Here is a 23,965-nt window from a genome sequence, read left to right as displayed (position 1 = left end):
CAGGCTTTACGCTTTAGTTCTTTTTTGCATTACTTAGCCTATTTGCGGACGATCTGTTCTTGCTAGAGAAGTATTCCTAGCGAAGCCTGGGACATGTAGTAATATTCGCGAGGATTCTGATACAGAGGATATGTCTATTAAAATAAATATTATTATCTCTTGTATTAAGCTTCTCCTTTCCAAATGACAGGGTTAAGTCCAGTCCACCTCTACATAGGGTTGATGAAATGAAGCTACTCGGAGTTAATTTAACATCTAATGTTCAATAGGAAAGGGACTTTCCAATCACTGAAAGTTCTTTTAGGGTACGGGGTCCTTTCCCCACACATTCTCCATGTTTACAAAATTTTTACCCTTCCCTCTCTAGACTATTGTTGCCCGTTATGCGCTCCAGTTTGACATCCTGGAAGTCTGGCTCGTTGGAGAGGATTCGGTTTAGAACCTTAGTGATTTCGTCTAGGGAGCCTACGGTTCCATATCCGTCGCTTCTTAAGAACTTTAATTTTGAAACCTTATCTGATTGCTGTCAGAATCGCTGCATAAACTTTGAATTATCCCTTTTTAGCCACCTTGTTAACCGAAATGTCCTTTCGCTCTTTCCCCTGCGACCCAGATTCCTTCGCCAAGCAGCAGCAATGTTCTAAAAAATACAGCCGATCGTCTTGCGACATGTGAGATATGAACAAAGCTTCGTTCCTGTTATATAATTATTAAGTAATTATCTAACTATTATTAAGTATTATTATATTATAATTATTAAGTAATTATATAACAGGAGTTATATAACTCCTGTTTTATAACTATTAAGTAAGAGTGTAATTATATCAAGTAACTTCTATGAGTTCACCGTTAAATTAGCTGTATAGATTTATTACTTCATTTTGTTATTTCTATGTTTAACGCCATAACAAAGAAAAAAAGAAAACTAGGTTTCGGTATGTTCCAGGCTTGTGATTTTTTTTTTTTAATAAAAAAAAATTTTGAATTAAATTATATGTTCATGTAAATTTTAATGCTTAAAGCAGGCACCTAGCTGCGTTCTTGTATGTCAGAGATGTCAAAATGTCAGGATCGCCCTTTATACGACTGTGAGGGGAATTGGTTGAAAAGGAAAATAGCGTTGACGGGGAAAAAAGCGATTCCTTTCAGAGAAAACCGCTGGAACAAAAAAAAGTACTTATTTAGCTTTCTGCAGTTCCCCAACCAGGACTGCTTAGTAAAGGACGGTTCTCAGTAAACCGCCAGTATTGTATCGAAGTCTTTCTTTCTGGTTAAAATTATTACTGCGAATAATCAGACTATGAATTTTCATTAATTCAACAAAATTGTAGTTCAGACTCATTAGATTAGTTGGGAAATGATGATACACAATGTATGTTAAACAAGTACAGATAACAACGGATAAATCTGGTTGTTTCTCAGGCGTCAGTAATAGATATACCTGAGAATATAACTCCTAATTCTTCATGTGTCTTAGAACTGCGTGCATTTGCATGCTCTGTCTTCATATTGAACTCCCCTGATATATTTGTTTAGTTTGTATTTCCTTTTTTTTTTAATTGTTTGCATTACTTCAGGAGACAGTGGCCAAAAGACAGTCAAATGGAGTTTCATCTCCTAAGAAGGAAGTCTCGACGCGTTCTGAGCCAGTCAATAATAGGATACCAAAGAAAGAAGAATCCCCTCAAAGGGACATCCAGTCGAATAATAAAAACGATAAACTAACTCCATCTCAACTGCCAATGGTTTGTTCCTTCTTTCTTTTCTTCATTTAACAGGAAACCGTCGGGTACTAAGCTATTTCATTATCCTCGTAACATGCTTGTTTCAAAGATAACGCTAGTAAAGTACTTTTTGTGGAGGGGTAATGCTAGACGGGGGGGGGGGGGGATTGAATCTAGCATCAAAAAGCATTTGCTGTGTAACATGACTTGTGTAAATTTTTTTTTACAATCATAACGGTTTCCTTATGACACATAGACAAATAGCCAAGAGGGGAAAATTAGGCTACCTTATTTTTCCAGGTCGAATATCAAGATGAATTGAAGTCGCAAGGTTTTCTTGCTTATGTTCCCTTGACTCGCCAAACGTAAAAGTGGCCAAAGCTAAACATTCCTTAACTTCCGCATAGTTTTTGACTATTTTTTTTTTTTTTTTGTATTATTATATTTTGTTCATAATTTCATGTGAACCTAAATTTTATGACCACAAGAATAGGAATTTCACAACAGATTTTTGGAACTTATGTAGAAATAGAGGTGTTGTATTTATCGCACGAATGAAGTGGCATGTTCCATTCTTAAATTCAATCATGGGTACACGCAGTCAAAAGGCTGAGTCGCATCGAAGGATTTTTCTTGAGGCGACGTTACTCAAAACCATAAAAAAGTGTAATTTTAACCTTATGATTTTCCGGGGGGAATTTCGGGTCAATCATCGGGTGGGGGGGGGGTCCTTCTCATCAACTCTCAATACGCATGCATAGCTTAAAGTGTTAATTAGATACTATTTTAATGTGAAGAATATTTTTAAGGTAGAGTTATGGGAACAAACTATAATCCAAGTAGTATTCGTGTTGACGGTAATGTGACATGTGATGTCAGTTTTTGTGGCTATATGAAAATACAATTTTATTAGGTTTATCACTTTAAAAAATATTGTGTTTTTTTATATCCACACTTACTATTAAAAAAAAGAAAGAAAAAACAAAATAAAATATTATTTTGTTTCCGCATAGTTTTTTTTTTTTTTTTTTTTTTTTTTTTTTTTTTGTATTATTATATTTTGTTCATAAGTTCATGTGAACCTAAATGTTATGACCACAAGAATAGGAATTTCACAACAGATTTTTGGAACTTATGTAGAAATAGAGGTGTTGTATTTATCGCACGAATGAAGTGGCATGTTCCATTCTTAAATTCAATCATGGGTACACGCAGTCAAAAGGCTGAGTCGCATCGAAGGATTTTTCTTGAGGCGAAGTTACTCAAAACCATAAAAAAGTGTAATTTTAACCTTATGATTTTCCGGGGGGAATTTCGGGTCAATCATCGGGCGGGGGGGGGGTCCTTCTCATCAACTCTCAATACGCATGCATAGCTTAAAGTGTTAATTAGATACTATTTTAATGTGAAGAATATTTTTAAGGTAGAGTTATGGGAACAAACTATAATCCAAGTAGTATTCGTGTTGACGGTAATGTGACATGTGATGTCAGTTTTTGTGGCTATATGAAAACACAATTTTATTAGGTTTATCACTTTAAAAAATATTGTGTTTTTTTATATCCACACTTACTATTAAAAAAAAAGAAAGAAAAAACAAAATAAAATATTATCTCATAGGCTAAGGCAATCATGTTGTGTGTTTTACAATATCTGTTTAGTTTGACTACGCATAAGGATTATTATATTTAAACCACTCTTCTTCTAAAGTTTTAGAAGTTGTTTGAATTCAAATATGAAAAAGTTAGAAGAATATGTTGTAAGGAAAGATTAATCTGAACATTAGAAAAGTTCCTACTAAACAAGGGAGGAACAGGGACAGTTGCATAAGGTCTAAATAATGCGCTGGTATAAAAATTACCGCGAAATACAAGCCCCAGAAACAATTTCTAGTTTTCCAATACTCCTGCTAATTGAATGTGCTATGAGAGTACTTACTAATCGAAGCTAAATTTTTGCTTAGCAGGAAATACAAGAAGAGCAGTGGTATTACATCGAAAAAACATATTTGCATTAAAGTTAAAAACATATGTCTTTAGAAACAGCCTGACAATTTCCCAGCATTTCTATCAATGCTTGTTGATTTTTAACGTTGCTTTTTATTTATTTATTTATTATACCTTTGTTAGTCTTGGCCTGGCCTGCCTTTGGCTGTTAGATTGATATTGTGTAGGATTTTGCCTATTTTTCCTTGATGCTGTGCAATCATGTTAGGTACGCTCTCGTTCATATGTATCCTTGTTGTAGTATCACTAAGGGAAGCAGTTCTTTCCTTTTCTAGCTTCTTGAAATATCGAAATCTTAAAACTTATTTAATATTATTTAATCTTTTATTTCCTGCTGTGGGATTTTTCTATGTGCTCAAATTAATCAGATTGTGACAATCACCTTCTGATGTTTTGGTCTAGTGCATCAGAGTCGATGAGTGTATTTATAAACCTAGACCTACCGTTCTCAGCAGACTTTTTTGGGAGTTGTTAAAACATAAGCCGGCGCTTTTCCCCTTCCCCCAGTGAGAGAAATGGAATGGGTTGACCAAGATAAGGATATATGATTATGATTTTTATTGCTCCTAATTACATCCTGATGCCCCCTTATATTTTAAGAGCTATCAATAAGAGATAGAGAAGGAAGGGTTTGTAAAAATACTTTGTACCAAGCAAACCGATTATCAAAGAATTTCCACCTGCTTGCTTGACTTAAGGCCCATTCACAATGAGATTTTACTAATAACAAGATTTAGCTAGTGGTAATTTGAGCCAATCAGGTTTTTAATAAAATTTTCTGTTTGGTTGTAAAATTTTTATTGGCTTAAATTAGCGTTAGCTGAATCATGATGTTGCTAACATCTCATTGTGAATGGGGCATTAAAGAACTGACTGGCAATAAGTGTATAGAAATCGAATAATGTATTTTGAATAAATTCTGTTTCTTAAAGATTAGTTTAAAGCTCTTTTCCTTATCGCATTAGGATATTACTACCACATTGGCAAATAGGCTTGTAATAATTCAGCTTAAAATGCCTTATTTGCATAGATTCATCAGGCGTAACGGTAAAATTCTTCATTGAAGAATCGTAAAACATACCCGGTTAATTTGTTTGAATAACGTAGGTCCAAAACCAATGGTCGTATCTTACATTTTAAGAATTATACAGGATTGCAAAATTTAGATTTTGAAGCTCATCTGAGGAGTACATCACCACTGTCTCGCCCAAAAAATCGAATCTGACATATTCCCCTATCTGAGATAATTGTCAAAAACCGCTTGCTAAACTGTCCCCAAAACAAGGGTCGAAGTGGGATTGAACACACATCCCTCTGATGGCCATCCCTTTGAGAACAGCTTGGCGAGCGGTTTTCTCGGAGGGGTTAAAATGTCAGATACAACTTTTAGACGGTATGTTTTCGAGGTCTGTTAAAAAGAATGTGTAAAGTTTACTGTGAATAGCTAAATAACGTGGTTTCGTGTAGGCATATAATATAGTTCGCTTTGTTCTTCTCTGATTTCCAGACAGTGAAATATTTACTGATTCACAACTGGTCTCCACTTCTTCTGTGGATTAAATATGCACCTACAAATGCGACCCCTCACTAGACTCGTGGGAGCGCAATAACTCGTTTTTTGAAAACAATGAGATACGCCTTTTGCTTTTGGGGACAACGGTACGTCGGAAGAGAAAACTAAAAGCCTTACAATCAACGACTCTATAAATGGTTTTCCAGTTCCCCATATTCTTACCAACGCTTATATTTTTTTTTTACCACGTATTAATCCGATGTCGTATTGTCTTTTTCATGTCGATTGTTATCTGCCTTAAGACAAAGTTTTTTTTTCTGATAAGCTTTTACTATCCAATTAGTTTCAAATTCTCTTATTTTCTTAAATCCCGAGACATCACTTGTCTGATAATCCTTTGCTTTTTTCTGTTTATGACGCTGATGAACGAGGGTTTAGTTTTGCTTCTATTTTTTGTATAAATCCTAACGTGCAGTTCCTTCTGGTTTTCTAGATCGAAGAGGAAAATTTATTGTGTTATCTATTTTGATGGTTCTTGGTTCTTTATTTGGTATCTGTATTTAACGGGATTTTCAGACTCCAAGCGGTGAATATGCCTAGGAGAAAAAAAAAGACTGGATTAAATGGCCTAAAGGGGGAATTGATACAAATGGAATTTTTGAATGGAAGTCCTGTTCACAGTTTTCTCTCTGATTTCTTAAATTAGATTTTAGAAAGGGGTATTTTAGTGTTTATTGTGATTCATAGACATAGGTAAAAATTAAAATTTTGAAGAAGAGGTGTGATGAACAAATTGCTGAAGATAAAACGAGAACACTGATATTATATTTGAAAAAATAAGTCAAGATTTCTGCATAGGGGGATGTATAGTGTCCACTTAGATTAGTCCAAATGCGCTCCATCTCCTTAAAAACAAGTTTAAAAACTCCCTCTTCTTGATTTTATACCCTTTCAGCTTTAATTGAAGCTGTCTATATGCCTGCACGTAAAATGGTGGGGGAGAGGTAAGAAAATAGCGAACGAAATTTTTCAGAAGGGCTCTCCCACGGTAATTTTCGCAACCCCTTTGTGCGAAAAAAATAATAAGATTAATTAATCCCACTTCAAAGACCAGATGTTGGTGTCTGGTAAGTTAGCGTGATGTACGACTGTAATGTCACTTATACTACTGTAATGTCACTTATACTAGAGCCCGCGGAAGCTTTTGCAAAGAAGCAATATATCTCCATCACCGTTCAAACAATGTTATTTTCTCTTTTTTATCTTTCAAGCTCTACGGATACTGTATGCTATCAATAAATATGCATATAAGAGTAGACTTCAGTTCTTCAAGGGTATAAACTAGTGCTTTCACTATCACTGAATTTTAGCAGATTTTAGCAGGATTAGAAAATTGGTGCACCTCAATGAGTGGATAATCTTCGTAGAATAATCTCTTTTCTTTCTTTGATGTCAGCCTTATACTCAGTAAATAACTCATTTCTGTCTTTGACTTTTGTCTCGAGGAAATCTCCCCTTCTGTTGTGTTTGGGGTGGGGGTGGGAGGGCGGTGTCAAACGCAAGGAAGATTTGACGAAATTGGTGAATTGGAATTATATATGAAATTTCCGCAACATTGTTACAATGTATTTTTTTATTATGGTGTTTCAATGTGTATGACGAAGTTTAGTAAATATTGACAAGATCTGTCTTTTTTTTGCCTAATTGGTAAAATCTTTTGTAGTTGTTTGGTAGAAGTGAATGGCTCTTATCTCGTGGAATTTTTTAATGGAACGACTATTTCCAAATTTTTGAGGCTCAAAGAAATTCTGAAAATCCTTAATAATAACAAATTTCCAGTGAAAATCTAAAGTGTTTTCTGTTCTGATAATGCTAACTCAACGATGGAGTATAATAAGTATGTTGGAAAACTGATCAACAACATTTATTCATCGGTTGTAGTTGTCAACTACAATTGCCACTCCGTTCATCATTGTACCTCGCATACTAGTAATACTAGTAAAAAAAAAAAAAAAAAATCCGACAAAACTTGAGAGGACTTGAGGACCACTGATTTTCTTGGAAGAAAATCAGTGGGATAGTAGTATTTTACTCCCGATTTAACACCAAAATCCCGTTTTGTTTACCAAAATCCTGAAATAGGCTACTCACTGAACATGTTTAAGATACAGGATCAGCTTTGATAGGGACTTGAAAATTTTTTTTTTGCAATTCTACAAATTTTCCGGGAGAACTATCTCCTTGCTACTTGTCTACAGGTATGCCTTTAACAATATCTTACTGACTCAAGAATTTATATCTTATGGGGTTGCTCATGGGGTAAAGCTTGCTGACAAAGTCTTAATTAAAAAGAGAAGTTTTTTTTTTTTTTTTTTTTGCCGTTACTATATGACGGATTTTTAAATAAATAAATGAATCAATATAATTTTTAGTTTTTAGCTATTTTTCTTAAAATAGTCATGTAGTATGCAATGAAAATTAGCTAATTGTGTAGTTGAAGCTAACAATAAGATTATTGTCCTTAATCAGCATTTAAATGGAATAAGTATTCATTTTTTCAAGTGACCCCTGGGTAATGTCTTGGATGTTGAGCTCTTGTTTATCTTGAGTTGGTTAGATGTGGTCATGAGAAAAATTTCTGGGGAAAAGCATCGGTACTTGGGCATTATATGGGCTTTTCTAAAAAGTCAAGTTTGGTTAATGCTAATGAAATAAAATAAAATAGGATGAATATATAATAATAATGTATAAACAAATTTGGGCTATATATTTGCGCATTAGGGGGGTGGGGGGGGGGGGTTAAAGCATAGCATATATTAAATACGTAACCTAACAAAACCTAGGTACCTGCCCCCCCCCCCCAACCCCAAAAAACAACAGTTTAAATATCGTATACGCAATTAAAACCACGCTATCATTGTATTACTCTATAGCGGTTAACCCGTCAGAAACGGGTTTTTCGTAACTGGTTTCCTTGTAAAGGCCCATATATTGCCCAAGTACCAAAGCATCCCTAGAAATTTAATGGTTAGTGTTCTTAAATATTACGTTTCTATTTTCTTTTTCTTGCTAATTTATTTTGTGTCTAAGCATATGAGATTTACTGTTAACGTTCTATTATCTCTATTCTTGAATGCTTATTCAGCTAATTGAAATAATGGCTATCAGCTAGGATTTAAACAGAAACTTTTCCCCCTTAGAGACGCATTTTCTCTTATGCTTATTTACCAATTGTAATCCGTAGTTCCCTTTCCACAACGAACTCTGAACAAGGGACATTATCAATTGGGTTTGACAATCAATTTTTACCGTTATTAAATACCGTAAGAAAATGCATGCGATACGATTTACGATTTCATATATATAAAAAAAGGAATTTGGAAAAAAATTCTCAAAAATAAAATGCATTTCAAATTGTAGTAGCCTTAAGATCCAGAAAGTTGCGTAAAGTATTCTAAGAATGTTAGTGCGAAAGGTGCCCACCGGGTCAGAGAGAAGGTCGATGTGGCATGGGGCTAATTTTATCCTATTAGATTGTCTTATTCTCTTTTAGTTTACCTGAGTGTAGCCTACTCTAATTAGCTTCTCTTAACTTTTGTGTTTTTCTTTGCTTATAGGATTTACGATGCCATTAGTCAGTTGATGGTGTGTATTTAGGCCTAGTCTTTGGAGGATATAGTCACTATTTGTAGTTCTAATATTAAGCAGCTAATTTATGACATTGAAAAGTTTAAAGACATTAAGACTTGATATCATAGATATATGCTGTCTTTACTTATTCCCCTTTTTAGTATCTAAGAGAGAAGCTTTTCCTAACTTAACTCTCCAGCTGTAATCCAGAATTTCTATTCCAAGACGAATCTCAAATCAAGTCCTAAGGCCCATCACATAGATAATACAATAAATTTCCTTTGTTCTAAACAGACATTAAGAGCTGAATACTAAGGCTGTTATAAAAAGAAGAAGATGCCTAGCCATTCATGAGGGTCTGATGGAAAGGCAATAAAAAGTAGTATTAGAAAACTACTGTCTTGGGAATTTCAGAAAAAAAGAAAAACGAAGAAATTGGATTCCAAATGTTTATTAAAGAAGACAGGGGTGTTAAGGCAAATAGAGCTAGAGATGGAGACGATAATGTGGATGTTGGGATATTGCGTCTTAAAAAAAAAACACAACAACCTCTGGAAGGAATATAGAAGCTAGAAAATTGTTCCTACGGCTTGTTCTTTCTTATTGCTGTTATGCAAATACGTATATTGAATCCTAAACTGCAGCTCGTGTTCCAACTATTTATAGAAAATAACTTTGATGTGGCGTATGTCAATTCGTGGAAAAACAACCATTGCGTGTAATTTAAGAAATTAGGAAGATTGTTTCTGGGGCTTGTAGTCTGGTATTACTATTTATGTAAGGAAATTTTTTGTTTCTTACGCTGGTGATCTTGCTCCATTCTTATTAAATGAACAATTGAATATCGTGTGTCCTAATCATTAAAGAAATTAATAAGCATTGAAAGGGACGTGGAAAAGGTCTCTGCGGCTTTTAGTCAGCTACCACTGTTATCGTATATATATATATATATATATATATATATATATATATATATATATATATATATTTATGTATATATATATATATATATATATATATATATATATATATATATATATATATATATATATATATATATATATATATATATATATATATATATATATATTATTTTTAGGGAAAATTGGAATGGGAAATGTGTCAACCGTCATGAAAAACTAAAACCCATCCATAATAATATTGGAAATTAGAAATTGTAGTTTGTTATTCCTTCTTCTGCAAATTGATTTTTACATCTTCTGCCTACAGTGAAAGTCTGAATATGCTGCAAGTCATGTCAAGCATTGTAAAAAACAAAACAAAAAAAAACAAGAAAAAAAAAACTAATCGATGGTATGTGAAGAGAATATGGAGACTTGTCGTTCTTTTGTATATACACAAAATAGTTATTTTTTCTTGTTTTCATGCTCTGTAACATTGTTGATGTTATCTCTCTCTCTTTGTCAACATCTCTCCATCAATCTCTCTCTCTCTTTCTGCGTTTCTCTTGTTTTTTTTCCTTTTTTCAGTCTTATCTTTTTAGAACGTAAAAAAGAAGTTACAATTTGTTTGTTACTATATAAGGCGTTTTTGTGAGGCTTAAATTAAGAGCGGCTTCTTTTTTAGCCCAAGCCAGTGCAGGAGGTAGTAAATAATAGTCATTCGACGCCTGTTAGTGACAAACGGCGCTCCAGGGAGTTTAGTCCTAGAAGACAGGAAGTTGAAGCCCCAGTGAGTAAATTGAGAGAGCCACAAAGGACGCCATCTAACGCATCGAGGCCGAAAAGCACGCCAGCACCATCCTCCTCTCAAATTCTAGCACCTGTCCTATATCCAATGATAAATGAGGTAAATTTCAACAACATCTTACCATTGGTAGTATGAATTTTTTTTTTTTGGGGGGGGGGGGGGGAGGCAAGCACAACTATTGAAATTGTTGGTCGTGGTTGGTTTTTTACTAGCCTCCGGCAAAAGAAAAATATCCAGTGGTTTTTTTCTTTTTGTAATCATGGTTGAAGTAATATTTTTGAAGCAATTTTAAATAGAGCTCGAAAACCCTTGAGAATTGAGGTTGATTGAATGACATTGAAGTATACATTGAAAATCCTATGTCTGAAAACTTATAACTTGAGATTAAAGCCTTGAGATTTAATCTTGAAAATTGAAGAAAATCCTATTTTGGCCTTTGTGTCACTCGTTGTCCCCTTTTTTCTTTTTTGACGCTGGGGTGGGGGGGGGGGGCTCTGGAACATCAGACAGAGCTGCTCGTTGAGAACAGATCGTTTCCAGAGAGCTTTACCTTAACTGACTTCTTCGATTCCTAAAGAGTCTCACCTGTGCTGTACTGCGGTAAATATTAGAAACTTTATGAATGCAGTTGTAGTGTTATCTGAATTGCTCAGTTCTGTCGATTCAAAAAGCATTATGTGATTTTTTTTTTTTTTTTTTGTTGGATTTGAGAATAATTCCTTTCATTTTCAGCTCCAAAGGCGGTACCGTGGATCTCGATCTGGAGCGTCTGACGCACTGGAAGAGCTGCGACATGCTTTCGACATAGCTGACAGGGGTTCACCAGGTATTGCCGATACGTTTGTACAGGAAATATTGACTAGACTTCTTCCGTCTCTCTCCGGCCCTCGTCTTATCCAAGTCATGGAGCGGCTAGTGAGGTAAGACTAGGAAGTTTTTAATTTACTCTTTTATTAACATGGATATGGAGTAGGAATTTAATCAAATGTTACTAATAATAATACAACGCCGGCTGTTAATTGTTGAGCATTAAAAAAGTTCTTTGTCAATGACGGAAAATAAGTTAATTCCCTTCTACTTGGCTCAACCGTCCAGAACCATCTCAGGTATGTACAAGTTTTTCTGCATAGAGTCATATAGAAAATATGGAGAAAAACTTTTGCAATTGCCAATTATGTTTGCCGATTGGTTATCATCTCAAGTAGTCGATGGGCATCTATTTTATATTTTAGAATGAAGACTAGGTTCTTTAAAAACTACAATAAATCTTTGTATGCTTCATGATTCAACTAAGATGCTCCGAATTAATGGTATACCAGGCTTGTTTGGCGCCAATCTAGTGGTAACCCTTTACTAATTTGTGGCCCAGTTCGTCAGTTGGAGGAAAATAAAGAAAACTGCATACGCCAGGCGATGGTATGTATGGCGCTGTAATTCATGCTGATAGAAGGGGGTAAATAAAGAAAACAGAATACGCCATGCGATGCTGTGTATGGCGCTGTAATTCTTGGTGGTAGAGGGGGGTGAGGGTAATTTTGCCATAATATTCTTTGCTAGAAATTCATGAGTAATTCTTGTAGTTTGGATGTTGTGGAGACTTCTGAAAAGATTAGAGCATATTTTCCCCTGTAGGTCAGGGCTTGCAACGACTATCAAAAACAATAAATCCGTTGATTTCTTTTTCCCCATTTCTAAATCCTCAAAAATTATATATATACATATATATATATGTATATATATATATAGATCAGCGCACTCCATCTAAAAAGTGGTGGGCCCGCTCTCATTAGTCACGTAACTCTCCTGATGCTGATTATCCTCATTCAGGATTTTGTCCCAACCACTTTCTCAATTGGAGATCTTATGCCAGTTCCTAACAAAGGTAAAATTATCATGCAATGCTACTTTTTCTGTCCTATACTGATTGTTATTTCTCTTCGCAAGTTATTTGAACTTTTATTCGTAGATGAGTTTGAGAAACTGTGATGCAGTCCGCCAAGACAATTCGGTTTCCAACGCGGTAGTGCTGAAGCGCTCCATGTCGTTGCATATGCACTCCTGGATGCACACAAATCAGGCGAAGGCCTAGCGATCGGTGGTTTAGGCTTGCAGAGAGAGTTTCATTCTTTAATTCCTGCACTTATGTTGCTAAGCTCAGCTAGAAGGGGAGCGAGCTGAAATATCACTCAGGATATCCGTTACCCTTACTCTTAACTATACGTGCGACTCGAGCTTCATCTCGATAAAGGCCTTCGGCCAGCTCCAAGGTCAGCTTTGATACCAGTCCGTAAAGGTGCCCGTCAAGGGGCAGTTTTATCCCCCAATTTCTTCAACAACTACATTATTGAGCCTCAAAACAGCTGTCCTTCATCATGCATTCTCAGTTCCATTGAGATCTCCCTAGTATGCTATGCTGATGACACGCTGAATCTCAGCTGGACGCTTAACCGCCTTTCAGAAATATTCTCATGTCTGTAGTCCAATTACAAAAAAGTCTGTCGGAGATTCAATTCCCTAAAGTCGGAAGTCTTGCTTTACAATTGGAAGAATGAACCCCCTACTAATGTTACACGATGGGATTGCTTAGTAAAACAAGTTGATAAAATTGTTTATATGGAGCTGCCAATAGCTACCTGGTTACAACACATCTGCTCCCTCCTGATCTCACATCCCGAATGATGAATTTCAAGCTCCTATGCTTTGATCGTTAAATCCACTTTGAGATTTAACCGTCCACTACGTATTTACAACGCTACCGTTCTGCCACACATATTATATGTGACCCCTTTCTGGAAATTATAGGCAAACCGTGAAAAGTCTAAAATCCGCTCTTTATTTTTCCGTTTTGTCAAGTACCTACTAAAATTGCCACCTTGGACAAAAAATAGTTTTCTGATTCGGCGCTACAACCTAGCGGACCCAAATCTAGCTGTTGAGACACTTATTAGCCAGCAAAAAAACAAAACCAGCAATTCTAAAGCACGGCTGGGCAAGTTTGCTTGTTTAATTTTCCCTCTTGTTTCCTTTTTTTTTTCAGTTGTTGTTGTCCTTGTTGCTATTTTCGAAGAAGTTGTTGTTTCTGTTGTAATTTTTGAGTATGTTATCTTTCTGTTCCTATTTTCGTACTATTTTGTATACTATTTAAGAAGTTGTTGCTTTTGTTGTTATTTTTTTGTATGTTTTCTTTTTGTTTCCTCTTTTCGCATTTTTGTATATTCTGTCATTGTACATTTATTGTATACGACGGGTTTTCAATATATTATTATTTTATATATATATATATATATATATATATATATATATATATATATATATATATATATATATATATATATATATATATATATATATATATATATATATATATATATATATATATATATATATATATATATATATATATATATATATATACACGTTTTGACTTAATTTGCTTTCTAAGGTGAAAAAAATATGAAAAGGTAGTCTCTATAATTAATAGGACATTATATGTTCTGCAGACAGGTACCCCTCCCTTCTCAAAAAGGAACTCGTATGCTATAGTAGTTGTTTGCACACGAGATTTGACAGTCAACATGCGGCAAAATTTCTGCGTAAGTGTAAAACAGCCAGCTTTGCTATTGCAGGAGAATATTAATTTGAGAATTTTTGGCTCTTTGTGAAAAACCAAAATTTCAAAAATTAATAAATAAAAGATATATGGCCTTCGAAAATATTCCTTGGAAAAAAAAATATAGCGATATATTTTCAACAAAATATAGTAAACATTTTTTGGGTGATAATACTCGGAACCAAGGGCGTAATTTACTATGGGGCAGAAGGGGCAACTACCCCTTCTAAATCCAAGTTCCCCCCAGACCCCAGATTGCCCTCCCCCCCTCTGAAACTGAAATTTAGTTTCTTCAAAAATGTTGTCAAAACTAAGATGAGCCTGTATAATTCAAGCATCTACAGAAGCGAGTCAGTTTTCTTTAGTATTCCTTTGCCTTTATGGTACTATATGGTTCATTTTTATTTTCCCTGTAATTTTGAATTGGTTTGGGAAAATTGGCTCCAACTTCCCCCCCCCCCGGATTTTGACGAAATTATGCCACTGCTCGGAACTGTAGGAAAAAATATGAATAATTTAATTTATTTGTCTGAATGCGACCGCGCAATCATAGGCGGCGCAATAGCGCTGCCTAAGTAAAGAACGATGTTGGTACAATGTATTATTTATTCGTATCGAAGGAGTTGTCGTAGAAACTTCGAAAAGGACTCATTCGATTGGAAATTGAAAGGGCTTTTGCCCTTTTAATAGTCGAAAGTGATTGGAAGGCAACTAACACCCCTCCCACACCCATCATTTCCCCAAACACTTCCAATCAAAATTTTGAGATAGCCATTTTGTTCAACGTAGTTGAAAGATCTGGAAATTATGTTTTTGAGGAGGACACTTTCCCCACAGCCCTCAGGGCAAGGGTTGCAAGTTATGCCCTCGGGGTATATAAGGTTTTTATTGAAAGCGTTGTCGGAGAAACTTCAAAAAGGGCTCATTTGATTGGAAATTCAAAGGGTTAGTGTCCTTTTTAATAGTCGAAAGTGATTGGAGGGCAACTAACCCCCCTCCTCCCTCTCACGCCCACAATTTCCCCAAACACATCCAATCAAAACTTTGAGATAGCCATTTTGTTCAACGTAGTTGAAAGTTCTGGAAATATGTCTTTGATGATGACAAACCCCTCAGGGCAAGGGTTGTAAGTTGTGCCCTGGGGGCATAAAAGGTTTTTATAGAAAGGTGTTGTCGTAATCTTCAGAAAGAGCTCATTCAATTGGACTAACCCTCAACGTAAGTTATGCACTAACCCCACTCTCACGCCCACCATTTCCCCAAATAAATCCAATCAAAATTTTGAGATAGCCATTTTGTTCAACATAGTTGAAAGTTCTGGAAATTAGGTCTTTGAGGATGACACCCCCCCCCATAGCCCTGAGGGTAAAGGTTGTAAGTTTTGCCCTGGGGGCATATAAGTTTTTTTTATAGAAAGCGTTGTCTTGATTGGAAATTTTGTCGAAAGTGATTGGAGAGCAACTAACCCCCCTGTCACGCCCACCGTATCCCCAAACATATTCAATCAAAATTTTGAGATAGCCACTTTGTTTAACGTAGTTGAAACTTCTGGAAATTATGTCTTTGAGGATGATAAACACCCCACCTCCCTCAGGGCAAGGATTGTAAGTTATGCCCTTGGGGCATATAAGGTTTCTATAGAAAGTGTTGTCGTTGAAACTTGAAAAAGGTCTCATTTAATTGGAAAATGAAAGGACTCTTGCGCTTGTTATTGGTTGAAAGTGATTTGAGAGCTTTTAGCTCCCATCTCACGGCTACTATTTCCCCAACCACATCCAATTAAAATTTTGAGATAACCGTTTTGTTCAACGTAGTTGAAAGTTCCGGAAATTAGGTCTTTGAGGATGACAACCCCTCACAGCCCTAAGGGTAAGGGTTGTAAGTTATGCCCTGGGGGCCTATAAGGTTTTTATAAAAAGTGTTGTTGTAGAAACTTAAAAAAGGGCTCATTCGACTGGATATTGAAAAGGGTAGTACCCTTTTTAATAGTTGAAAATGATTGAAAGGTAACTAACCCCCCTCTCACGCCCACCGTTTCCCCAAACACATTCAATAAAAATTTTAAGATAGTCATTTTGTTCAGCGTAGTTGAAAGGTCTGGAAATTATGTCTTTGAGCATGACAACCCTCCCCCATAGGGTTGTAAGTTCTGCCCTTGTGGCATATAAGGTTTTTATAAAAAGTTTTATCGTAGAAGCTTCAAAAAGGGCTCAGTCGATTGGAAATTGAGAGGAGTAGTGTCTTTTTTATTATTCGAAAGTGATCAGAGGGCAAATGCCCCCCCCCCCCCCACGTCCATCATTTCCCCAGACATTTCCAATCAAAATTTTGATATAGCTATTTTGTTCTTCGTATCAGAAAGGTCTATTATGTCTTTAAGGATAACAAATCTCCCCAGCCCTCAGGGCAAGAGTTTTAAGTAATGCCGTGGGGACATATAAGGTTTTTATATAAAGCGTGGTCATATAAACTTTGGAGGGGGGGGGGGCTCATTGGATTGGTAATCAGACGCTCTACTTCTCTTTTTAAGAGTCAAAGCGTTCGGAGGGCAGCTACCCCCTCCCCCCCCCCACAAACACACACACGTTGTATTGTCCCGAAATGCATCTAATAGAAATTTTGAGATAGATACTCTATTCAAAATAGTCTAAATATCATATAACAAGGCTTTTGGGGTTGATACAAATTATGGGCAAGGGAAATTATGTCTTGAAGGATAACAAATCCCCCCAGCCCTCAGGGCAAGAGTTTTAAGTTATGCCCTGGGGACATATATGGGTTTTACATAAAGCGTGGTCATATAAACTTCGGAGGGGGGGGGCGGCTCATTGGATTGGTAATCAGACGCTCTACTTCTCTTTTTAAGAGTCAAAGCGTTCGGAGGGCAGCTACCCCCTTCCCCCCACAAACACACACACGTCGTATTGTCCCGAAATGCATCTAATAGAAATTTTGAGATAGAAACTCTATTCAAAATAGTCTAAATATCATATAACAAGGCTTCTGGGGTTGAAACAAATTATGGCCAAGGGTTGTAAGTTATGCCCAGGGGGTATTTTAGGTTTTTATGGAAGGGATGGTTGTTTAACTTCAGAAGAGGCTCAGTCTGTCTCCCTAAAAAAAGACCATGTCAATATGCGCAGGGTTCTAAACCCCTATGCTTTCTAAATGCCAGAATAGAATTTGTACTTTACTGAAAAAAAATTCCTTTAAATGTTTTCACTTTTATAACTTTAAGAAATCAAAATTTAATGGAGATTTTAAGGAATAAATATTAGCATATGTATATTAAGCTGACAATGTACATTTTTTTCAGTACATTCATTTGAATTTTTTTCAGTAAAGTACAAATTATATTTAAGGTATATGTTTCCTCTGAAACAAGTGATTTTACGACTAGTCCGCAACTGTAGCTTGTATTCTCCACCATGTATACTAAATTTCAGAAATGTAGTTTGGTCTGTGGATAGAGTTGAATCTCGGCAATGGAATGGAACGAGCCTTTTTATCAGCAATGGAAATAATTCTTCTTTTGCTTACCTTAAATGAGCTGCAAGTCTAATCGAGTAACTCCTCTTCTTTTTTTAGGTTTTTTGTCAAATCATTTGACTATATTAATGTCACGCAAAATTTTTCTATTTAATAAATATAATAAACTATTAGGAATCACTTAGCTGATGTTCTTACCTCAATGGTTGACGTCTTACAGCTAAAACTAGGGTAGAATATCACTCAAACGTCAACTATGACTCTTGTTAAGCATAATTTATAAATCATAATTTTATATATTGTTAGACTTGTTTTACAATTAGTAAAGCAAATATTTTTCTAGTCTTTTAATTTTTTTTTGTCTTATTATTATTTAGTTGAGTGAAAAAAAATAACGTTGTGAAATCTCATGGTTCATGAGGCTATAGGTTTCATTTCGCGAAATTTTAGGCTGAGAAGAGATTGATCGTAAAATTAGATTTCTTAGAGTAAAGCTACTGACATATATTGCCATCTTTGCGTAAACTTACGCAAATCTCAAAGACGTGACTTCATTCCGACTAAAAGGGTCATTCTCCTTTAACTATTATACCTCATTATTCCCTTTTGTACCCTTTGGCTCCATCATTTTGAAAATCGGTAGCTCTAGAGACTCCGTTCGATCGAAATAAGCCTCGATTAGTAATTTGCTATGGTTTTATAGATCTCTCATTTACCATGTGAGGATTTTCATATTTCATCTTCAAAGACATAGGCCAGTTGCCAGTTAACATGTTATTGCTAAAATTTACGGTTGTTTCATCAATGCCATATGTTGAGTCCTTAATTATTAGTGTACCAGATGCGTAAAACTAGTTACTCAATTAGTTAGGGTACTCATTAGGACTGGCGTTATAGGCACAATACCTGTGTTGTTCCTCGTGCCTTGAAATAGGTTTAAAAAATAAGTAAAAAAAAACCAAAGATTTTCGAATTTATATGAAGTGAAATAAATGACAATAAGGTGTTCTTGCCAGAAAATTTCAAATGAGGGTAATTTATTTATTTTGAATCACGGGCTCTCAAGTTTGGGCCAGGTCCGTGCCCTTGAAGTCTTGTAGAACAATCTCGCGACCCTTCAGGAAAAACTGAAAAAAACCGATCGTACAAAAGTTACCTCAGTGATCATCCCTCCCATACCTAGGGGTACATTTGAGTCCTGGTTTCGAACTCTAGTTGAAATGTTCTTTGGGACGAGAGCATTGTACTATTTTGACAAAAACTTTTATACAATTACTGTTGGGTTTATTACCAGCTGTTAAATTCTAATTTTCCTTCTTTTTTTTCAGGGAATCGTCGTAAATTTTGCTTGACTTGCCGTAGACAAGTTCTTCGTAGCTACGAGTTTCATATCAGCACCTATTAAGGTAAATTGTGATAGAAGAACTTTGTCATGTGACCTTGTGAAAAAGTGACCTGCTCTTGCTACAGTAAAATCGCCCAAACAACAAACCTAATAAAAAAGGGCGCTGTGTTACAGACAATCATTAAATGGCTATTAATGCCTGAATTCACTGTATACCTCCTATAGATCACCTAACCTGTATGACTTTTTTTCCGTTTTTGTGACCATTGGGCCGTGCCAACTGTACAGGTGGAAGTTGAAGACAGATGTGTAAATATTTTAGTCATTTTTCACGTTTCATGTGGGAGTTTTTATTCTTGAGTTGGTTATCTTGTTTCTTTTTTTAAGAGTGTGTTTCAGCGTTATTGGATTGCTAATATTCGGTTTTTTCAGTGGCAAAAAAGGCGCTAAGGCCTGCTCATTTTGCGTAAACTCTATAAAGTCGTTTGGAAAGTTAATTAATTTTTTTTGGCAAACTTTTATAAAGTACTTTGTTGTTCCTTGAAAGAGGAACAGCAAAATTCTCTTTTCACTAAGTCGATTAAAAACAGAAGACACCTGAGACTCTATTTATAAACAGGAAACCTGACGAATTTCGTAGCTAGATGATAACTTTTTTATATTGTCAAAAATAAATCAACTAAATGTGCGTAATCATCTGGGATAAAAAAAAAACTATTCTTTTCATCAATTGTTTATGTTGCTTGTACTATATATTTCAATCTTAGGAACTGGAACTTTTCATTAAGTAGATGCACTAATATTTTCAGATTGGCGGTCACAAACCTATCAACTTTACATAAAACTTTATTAACTTTCAGAACACTGCCTGAGCTGGCTATTTGTACCATAAAACAGACTAGATAAGTATAAGTATCGCTTGCACCCTGTAAAAAGTAGGATCAGGGGTGAAAATGGTCATTTGGTTTTGATTGGCTATTTTTCTTTTTCATCATTAGAGTGTATTCGGTGAATAGTGTTATTCTTGCTTATCCAAATCGTCTCAATTAAAATTTGTCTGATATTTTGTGCTATATAGATAGATAGACATATATTGTTATAAAAGCCTCTTTGGGTCATGGCAAAAACAAAACCACAGAAACAACAACAACAACAACAAAAACACCTACGGACATAGTAAGATATATAGCATATATATAGCGCATTATAACAATATATAGTACATTCTAAATTAAAACTATATTACTAATCAAATAAATAATATTTGTGACGCTGAAACCCACTCAAAATTTTTATTACGTGTTGATAAGTCTTTCGTTACTATAGAAATTTCTATGCAAAATCATAGTGCATATATATGTGATATTTATTTCTTCTTTAAAATTATTGACGAAAATGTTTAGTGTCTTGTATTTATTTAGCTTTATCCGATTGAATCTTCTTATATTTTTAAATTGAGGTTTACTATAATTATTTCTAGTCTTTTTTATTTCGCTTCTTATCCCTTAACTCCGTCTCATGTTAAGTCTCGAATCCACTGCCGCACTATATTTAGATTCCCTTTTTTTTCATTTGCTTGCTGGTTAATCTTGCTAAAAATGTGATTACAGATCAGTATTAACTCAAATTAATCAAAAAAGTGTTTGATAAGAATGAATACGTACATATGCAAATACTAGAATGCCAAATATGAAATTTTTTTTTAGAATGACGCATTTTTTTCTAGAGATTTTTGAGATATTCATTTTCGTTGATAATTTTAATGGTTAGTTTAGCTGAATAGTTTAGCACTGATTACTATTATGCTGGTTAGGTTCGAGCTGAACGTATTCTTTAGGATTTGAATGTCTAACGGTTAGAAAAACTGAAATTAAGTGGATTCTAAGAATGGAAGAACACAATTCTAATATTTGGTCTTTCCAGTAGAACCAAATCTCGTGTAAAATAGAACTAATGTGATTCAGTAGTAAAATGAAACCAGATTCATTATAAACAAAAAGAACAAGAAAACAATATGAGACAATATGAAACTAGCTGCTGGTAAAATAGCACAGAGTAACAAATTATCTCGATTGGTCAAAACGTCTTTTTTAACAACCAAAATTAGTTTACTCGACAAGTCTAAGTGACAAGAAGAAATTATAAGTGATATGCGCAAAAGATAATCAGCCCAGAAGCGCTAAACTCGGCAACATCGAATTTATTACCTGTGGTTATGGGTTGCATATGAATGTTTTTGGGAAAGTGATATTTGTAGTCACCTTTTTAAACTCAGTATGCTTAAAAATATGTATTATATTTACAAAACGTAATATATCTTCTTTTCTCGCTTGCAAAAATCGACAAAAACTGGGTCACAAGTTGGCAGTGTTTGTGTTTGCTATATCTTTAGTGCCTCAAAAAAAGAACTTTCCTTTTAATTGTAGCTGCTCTTTGATAACATCTGGAAGCTTGAACCCTATTTTTCTGGTTTTATGTTCAGTAAAATTTGTCTTTGAGTTACCGCAGCTGCTCTTTCGCAGAGAATGGGCAATAACAAATTTGACTCAAGCTGAAAATGATTCCTCAGAGCATACACTGGATTTAGGGAATCCTCTATTGCCTAAAATAAACTCAAAAGGGTTATCTACCATTGACATGTTACGGACCAGTTATTGCTGTTTCTTATTAGCTAGCTTTGTGTCACGATGGTACTTTTTTGACGCTGACTGATTTTTGGTGGTTCAACTACTGAAATCTGTTTGAGTTAAAACTGAATAGACGAAACAGATTCCAATAAATCATCGTTCTTTTGATAATCTACAAAAATTGATTAAATCTGATGGCAACACCAAAGAGTATGGGTAACTTACAAGGGTGGAAATGGGTGCCAGTGTCGGCAAAACAAAGGTATTAACGCCATCTAGCGTTTGGTGACACTTGGTATTTTTCATGCTTCGTAATCGTTTTTCTGTTAGGAACTGAAATTAGACACAATTTCACAGATTTAATTAGTTATTCCTATTAATACTGACAAAAAAACAAACAAATGTCTCGAAACGCTAGATGGCGCTCAGGGTTTTTTGTCGACACTAGAGCCACTTCTCACTCTTAGAAGTTAGCCATACTCTTTGAGCTACACTAGATCTCCTAAAATCCTTGAATCTAATTATTTCATTCCGTTTCTCGAATTTAGATGAAAACAAAACAATTTGCTGTATCTTACCATGGCCATAGTGGCGAACGCGCGTGCGGAAACTATTCAATCAATGATTTATAAGGTGGGCTCTGTTTTTCCGCCCCTTCTCATTTTGACTGTTTGGCCGGAGATTTCTGTTGGAACATATACTTTGTTTTTCTTAGTTTGTTTCTTCCAATTTTGTGAATACGTATGATGTAAATGATAAATCTAGCTTTCATATATACTACTGTTACTCTGCATACTTCTCAGCTTAATATACTCAAACCTTCCCACTGTACCACCTCACTCCTATAGAGTTTCAATTTCCTTTAAAACCTTCCTTAAAACCTCTTCCCACCCTATTTGGGGGCTACAACCCCTTCCCAGGGAATTAATATTAGGCTGGGGCCAAAATAGAAATTGTGTACCGCTTATTGTGAAGAGAGCTAGCTATTTGTCAAATTGATAAGCCATGTCTAAAAGTCAAAAGCTAGGAATATAAAATTTTGTTGAAAGTCGTTTTTTCCTAAAAAAAAAAATTTGCTTATTTTAAATATACGCATAAGTCTAGTTTGAAATGATGACCAAAGCAGAAGGTTTAAACGGTTTGTAATGGAGGAGGGGTTTTCGCCATCGTTTGGTACCATCTCCCTCACCTCAGATGGCTTAGTACTGCGACATGTTTGTAGTAATATTGGTACCTGAAAATTTAAATCTCTTGAATGGTCCTAGTTAATATATTTATACTGTTAACAAATATTCAAACATTTATTGACCTACAAAATTGGAGAGTATAAAGAAAAAATAAAATCAACAAGCTGGCCGTATATAATTTAATGCAAATACCAGTGTTGGACAATATACAACACCCTAAATTATCCTTATAATACTTTAATACGTTTAGATAACAGCATCATTAATTTTAACATAAAAAAAAAATACTAATTTATAGAATAGAAAAATTCCAGAGTTGCAAACATTCTTGTTGAGTGTTTACTGCCCTTTGCTGAAGGCACGAAAGCAGGCCATGGGTCTCTCTTCCTATCTTCCCACCAACAAAAACCGCGTTGTTCTTACCGATAATTTTGTTTGATTTTTGTGTAATTTGCCTACTTGTTTCATGAATTCCCCTCTTCCCACCCCAGAAAAAAAGGAAAATACTGCTTATATGCCTCCTTTGCCTACTTGTCGGAATTTCCTTCCAGAACTTGGTTCTATATAGACGGTACCGTTGAATTGAAACTTCATATTATAAGTAATTTTTGTTTTACCTTTTCTGTTTTTATTTTTATAATTTCTGTAGAAACGAAGATTTGATTAGGGTCTAGCTAAACTTTGACAAAAAACCGTTTGTGTTTTGAGCTATTCACACAAGGGTGTTAGTCTAAGTACTTTTTATTTTTCAAAATGTCATCCAGACTCACATTTTGTCATAGATTAGCTTAACATTATTTTTAAATCACACTTTGTGCACGTGATATTCTAAAATATTTAGTGATTTGACTACATTCCAATTGCTGTTGTCACAGCGGGATTGCGGAGATAAAATTTTTGTGACCTTTCCCTTTATTGGGTGTTAAAGAGAAATAAATATTTTATAGTCTTGTTAGAGCATCCTTTGTCGCAAAATATATGATTATTCAATATAACTTTTGTCTCATTTTAGCTACAGGATTTAGTGTTTCATAGGTTAAGTAATCCATCTTGTAGTATTACCAAGTTCGATCTTATCTCTTGCGCTAAGAGAGTCAACGCGTAGTTTTCTATTTGATTAGAAA

At 35.0% G+C, this 23,965-nt stretch overlaps 1 protein-coding gene across 4 annotated transcripts in view; it reads left to right on the top strand.

Moving 5' to 3' along the window:
* GckIII (Germinal centre kinase III) overlaps positions 1 to 23,830 on the top strand; it is a 303,196-nt gene extending 279,366 nt beyond the window's left edge. For all 4 annotated transcript variants that reach the window (XM_089104372.1, XM_089104370.1, XM_089104371.1 and 1 more), the window contains 4 exons: positions 1,578 to 1,745; positions 10,461 to 10,682; positions 11,316 to 11,503; positions 19,011 to 23,830. In XM_089104372.1, the coding sequence (XP_088960498.1) occupies positions 1,578 to 1,745; positions 10,461 to 10,682; positions 11,316 to 11,503; positions 19,011 to 19,023 (591 nt within the window). In that variant the 3' untranslated portion in view covers positions 19,024 to 23,830. The remainder of the gene's footprint in view (positions 1 to 1,577; positions 1,746 to 10,460; positions 10,683 to 11,315; positions 11,504 to 19,010) is intronic.
* Positions 23,831 to 23,965: the final 135 nt, after the last annotated feature.

This window comes from Artemia sp. Qi Xiang Cuo, chromosome 18 (genome assembly GCF_049724085.1).
Source record: "Artemia sp. Qi Xiang Cuo chromosome 18, ASM4972408v1, whole genome shotgun sequence".
Classification (NCBI taxonomy): domain Eukaryota; kingdom Metazoa; phylum Arthropoda; class Branchiopoda; order Anostraca; family Artemiidae; genus Artemia; species Artemia sp. Qi Xiang Cuo.
This window is presented reverse-complemented; position numbering and strand designations above follow the sequence as displayed.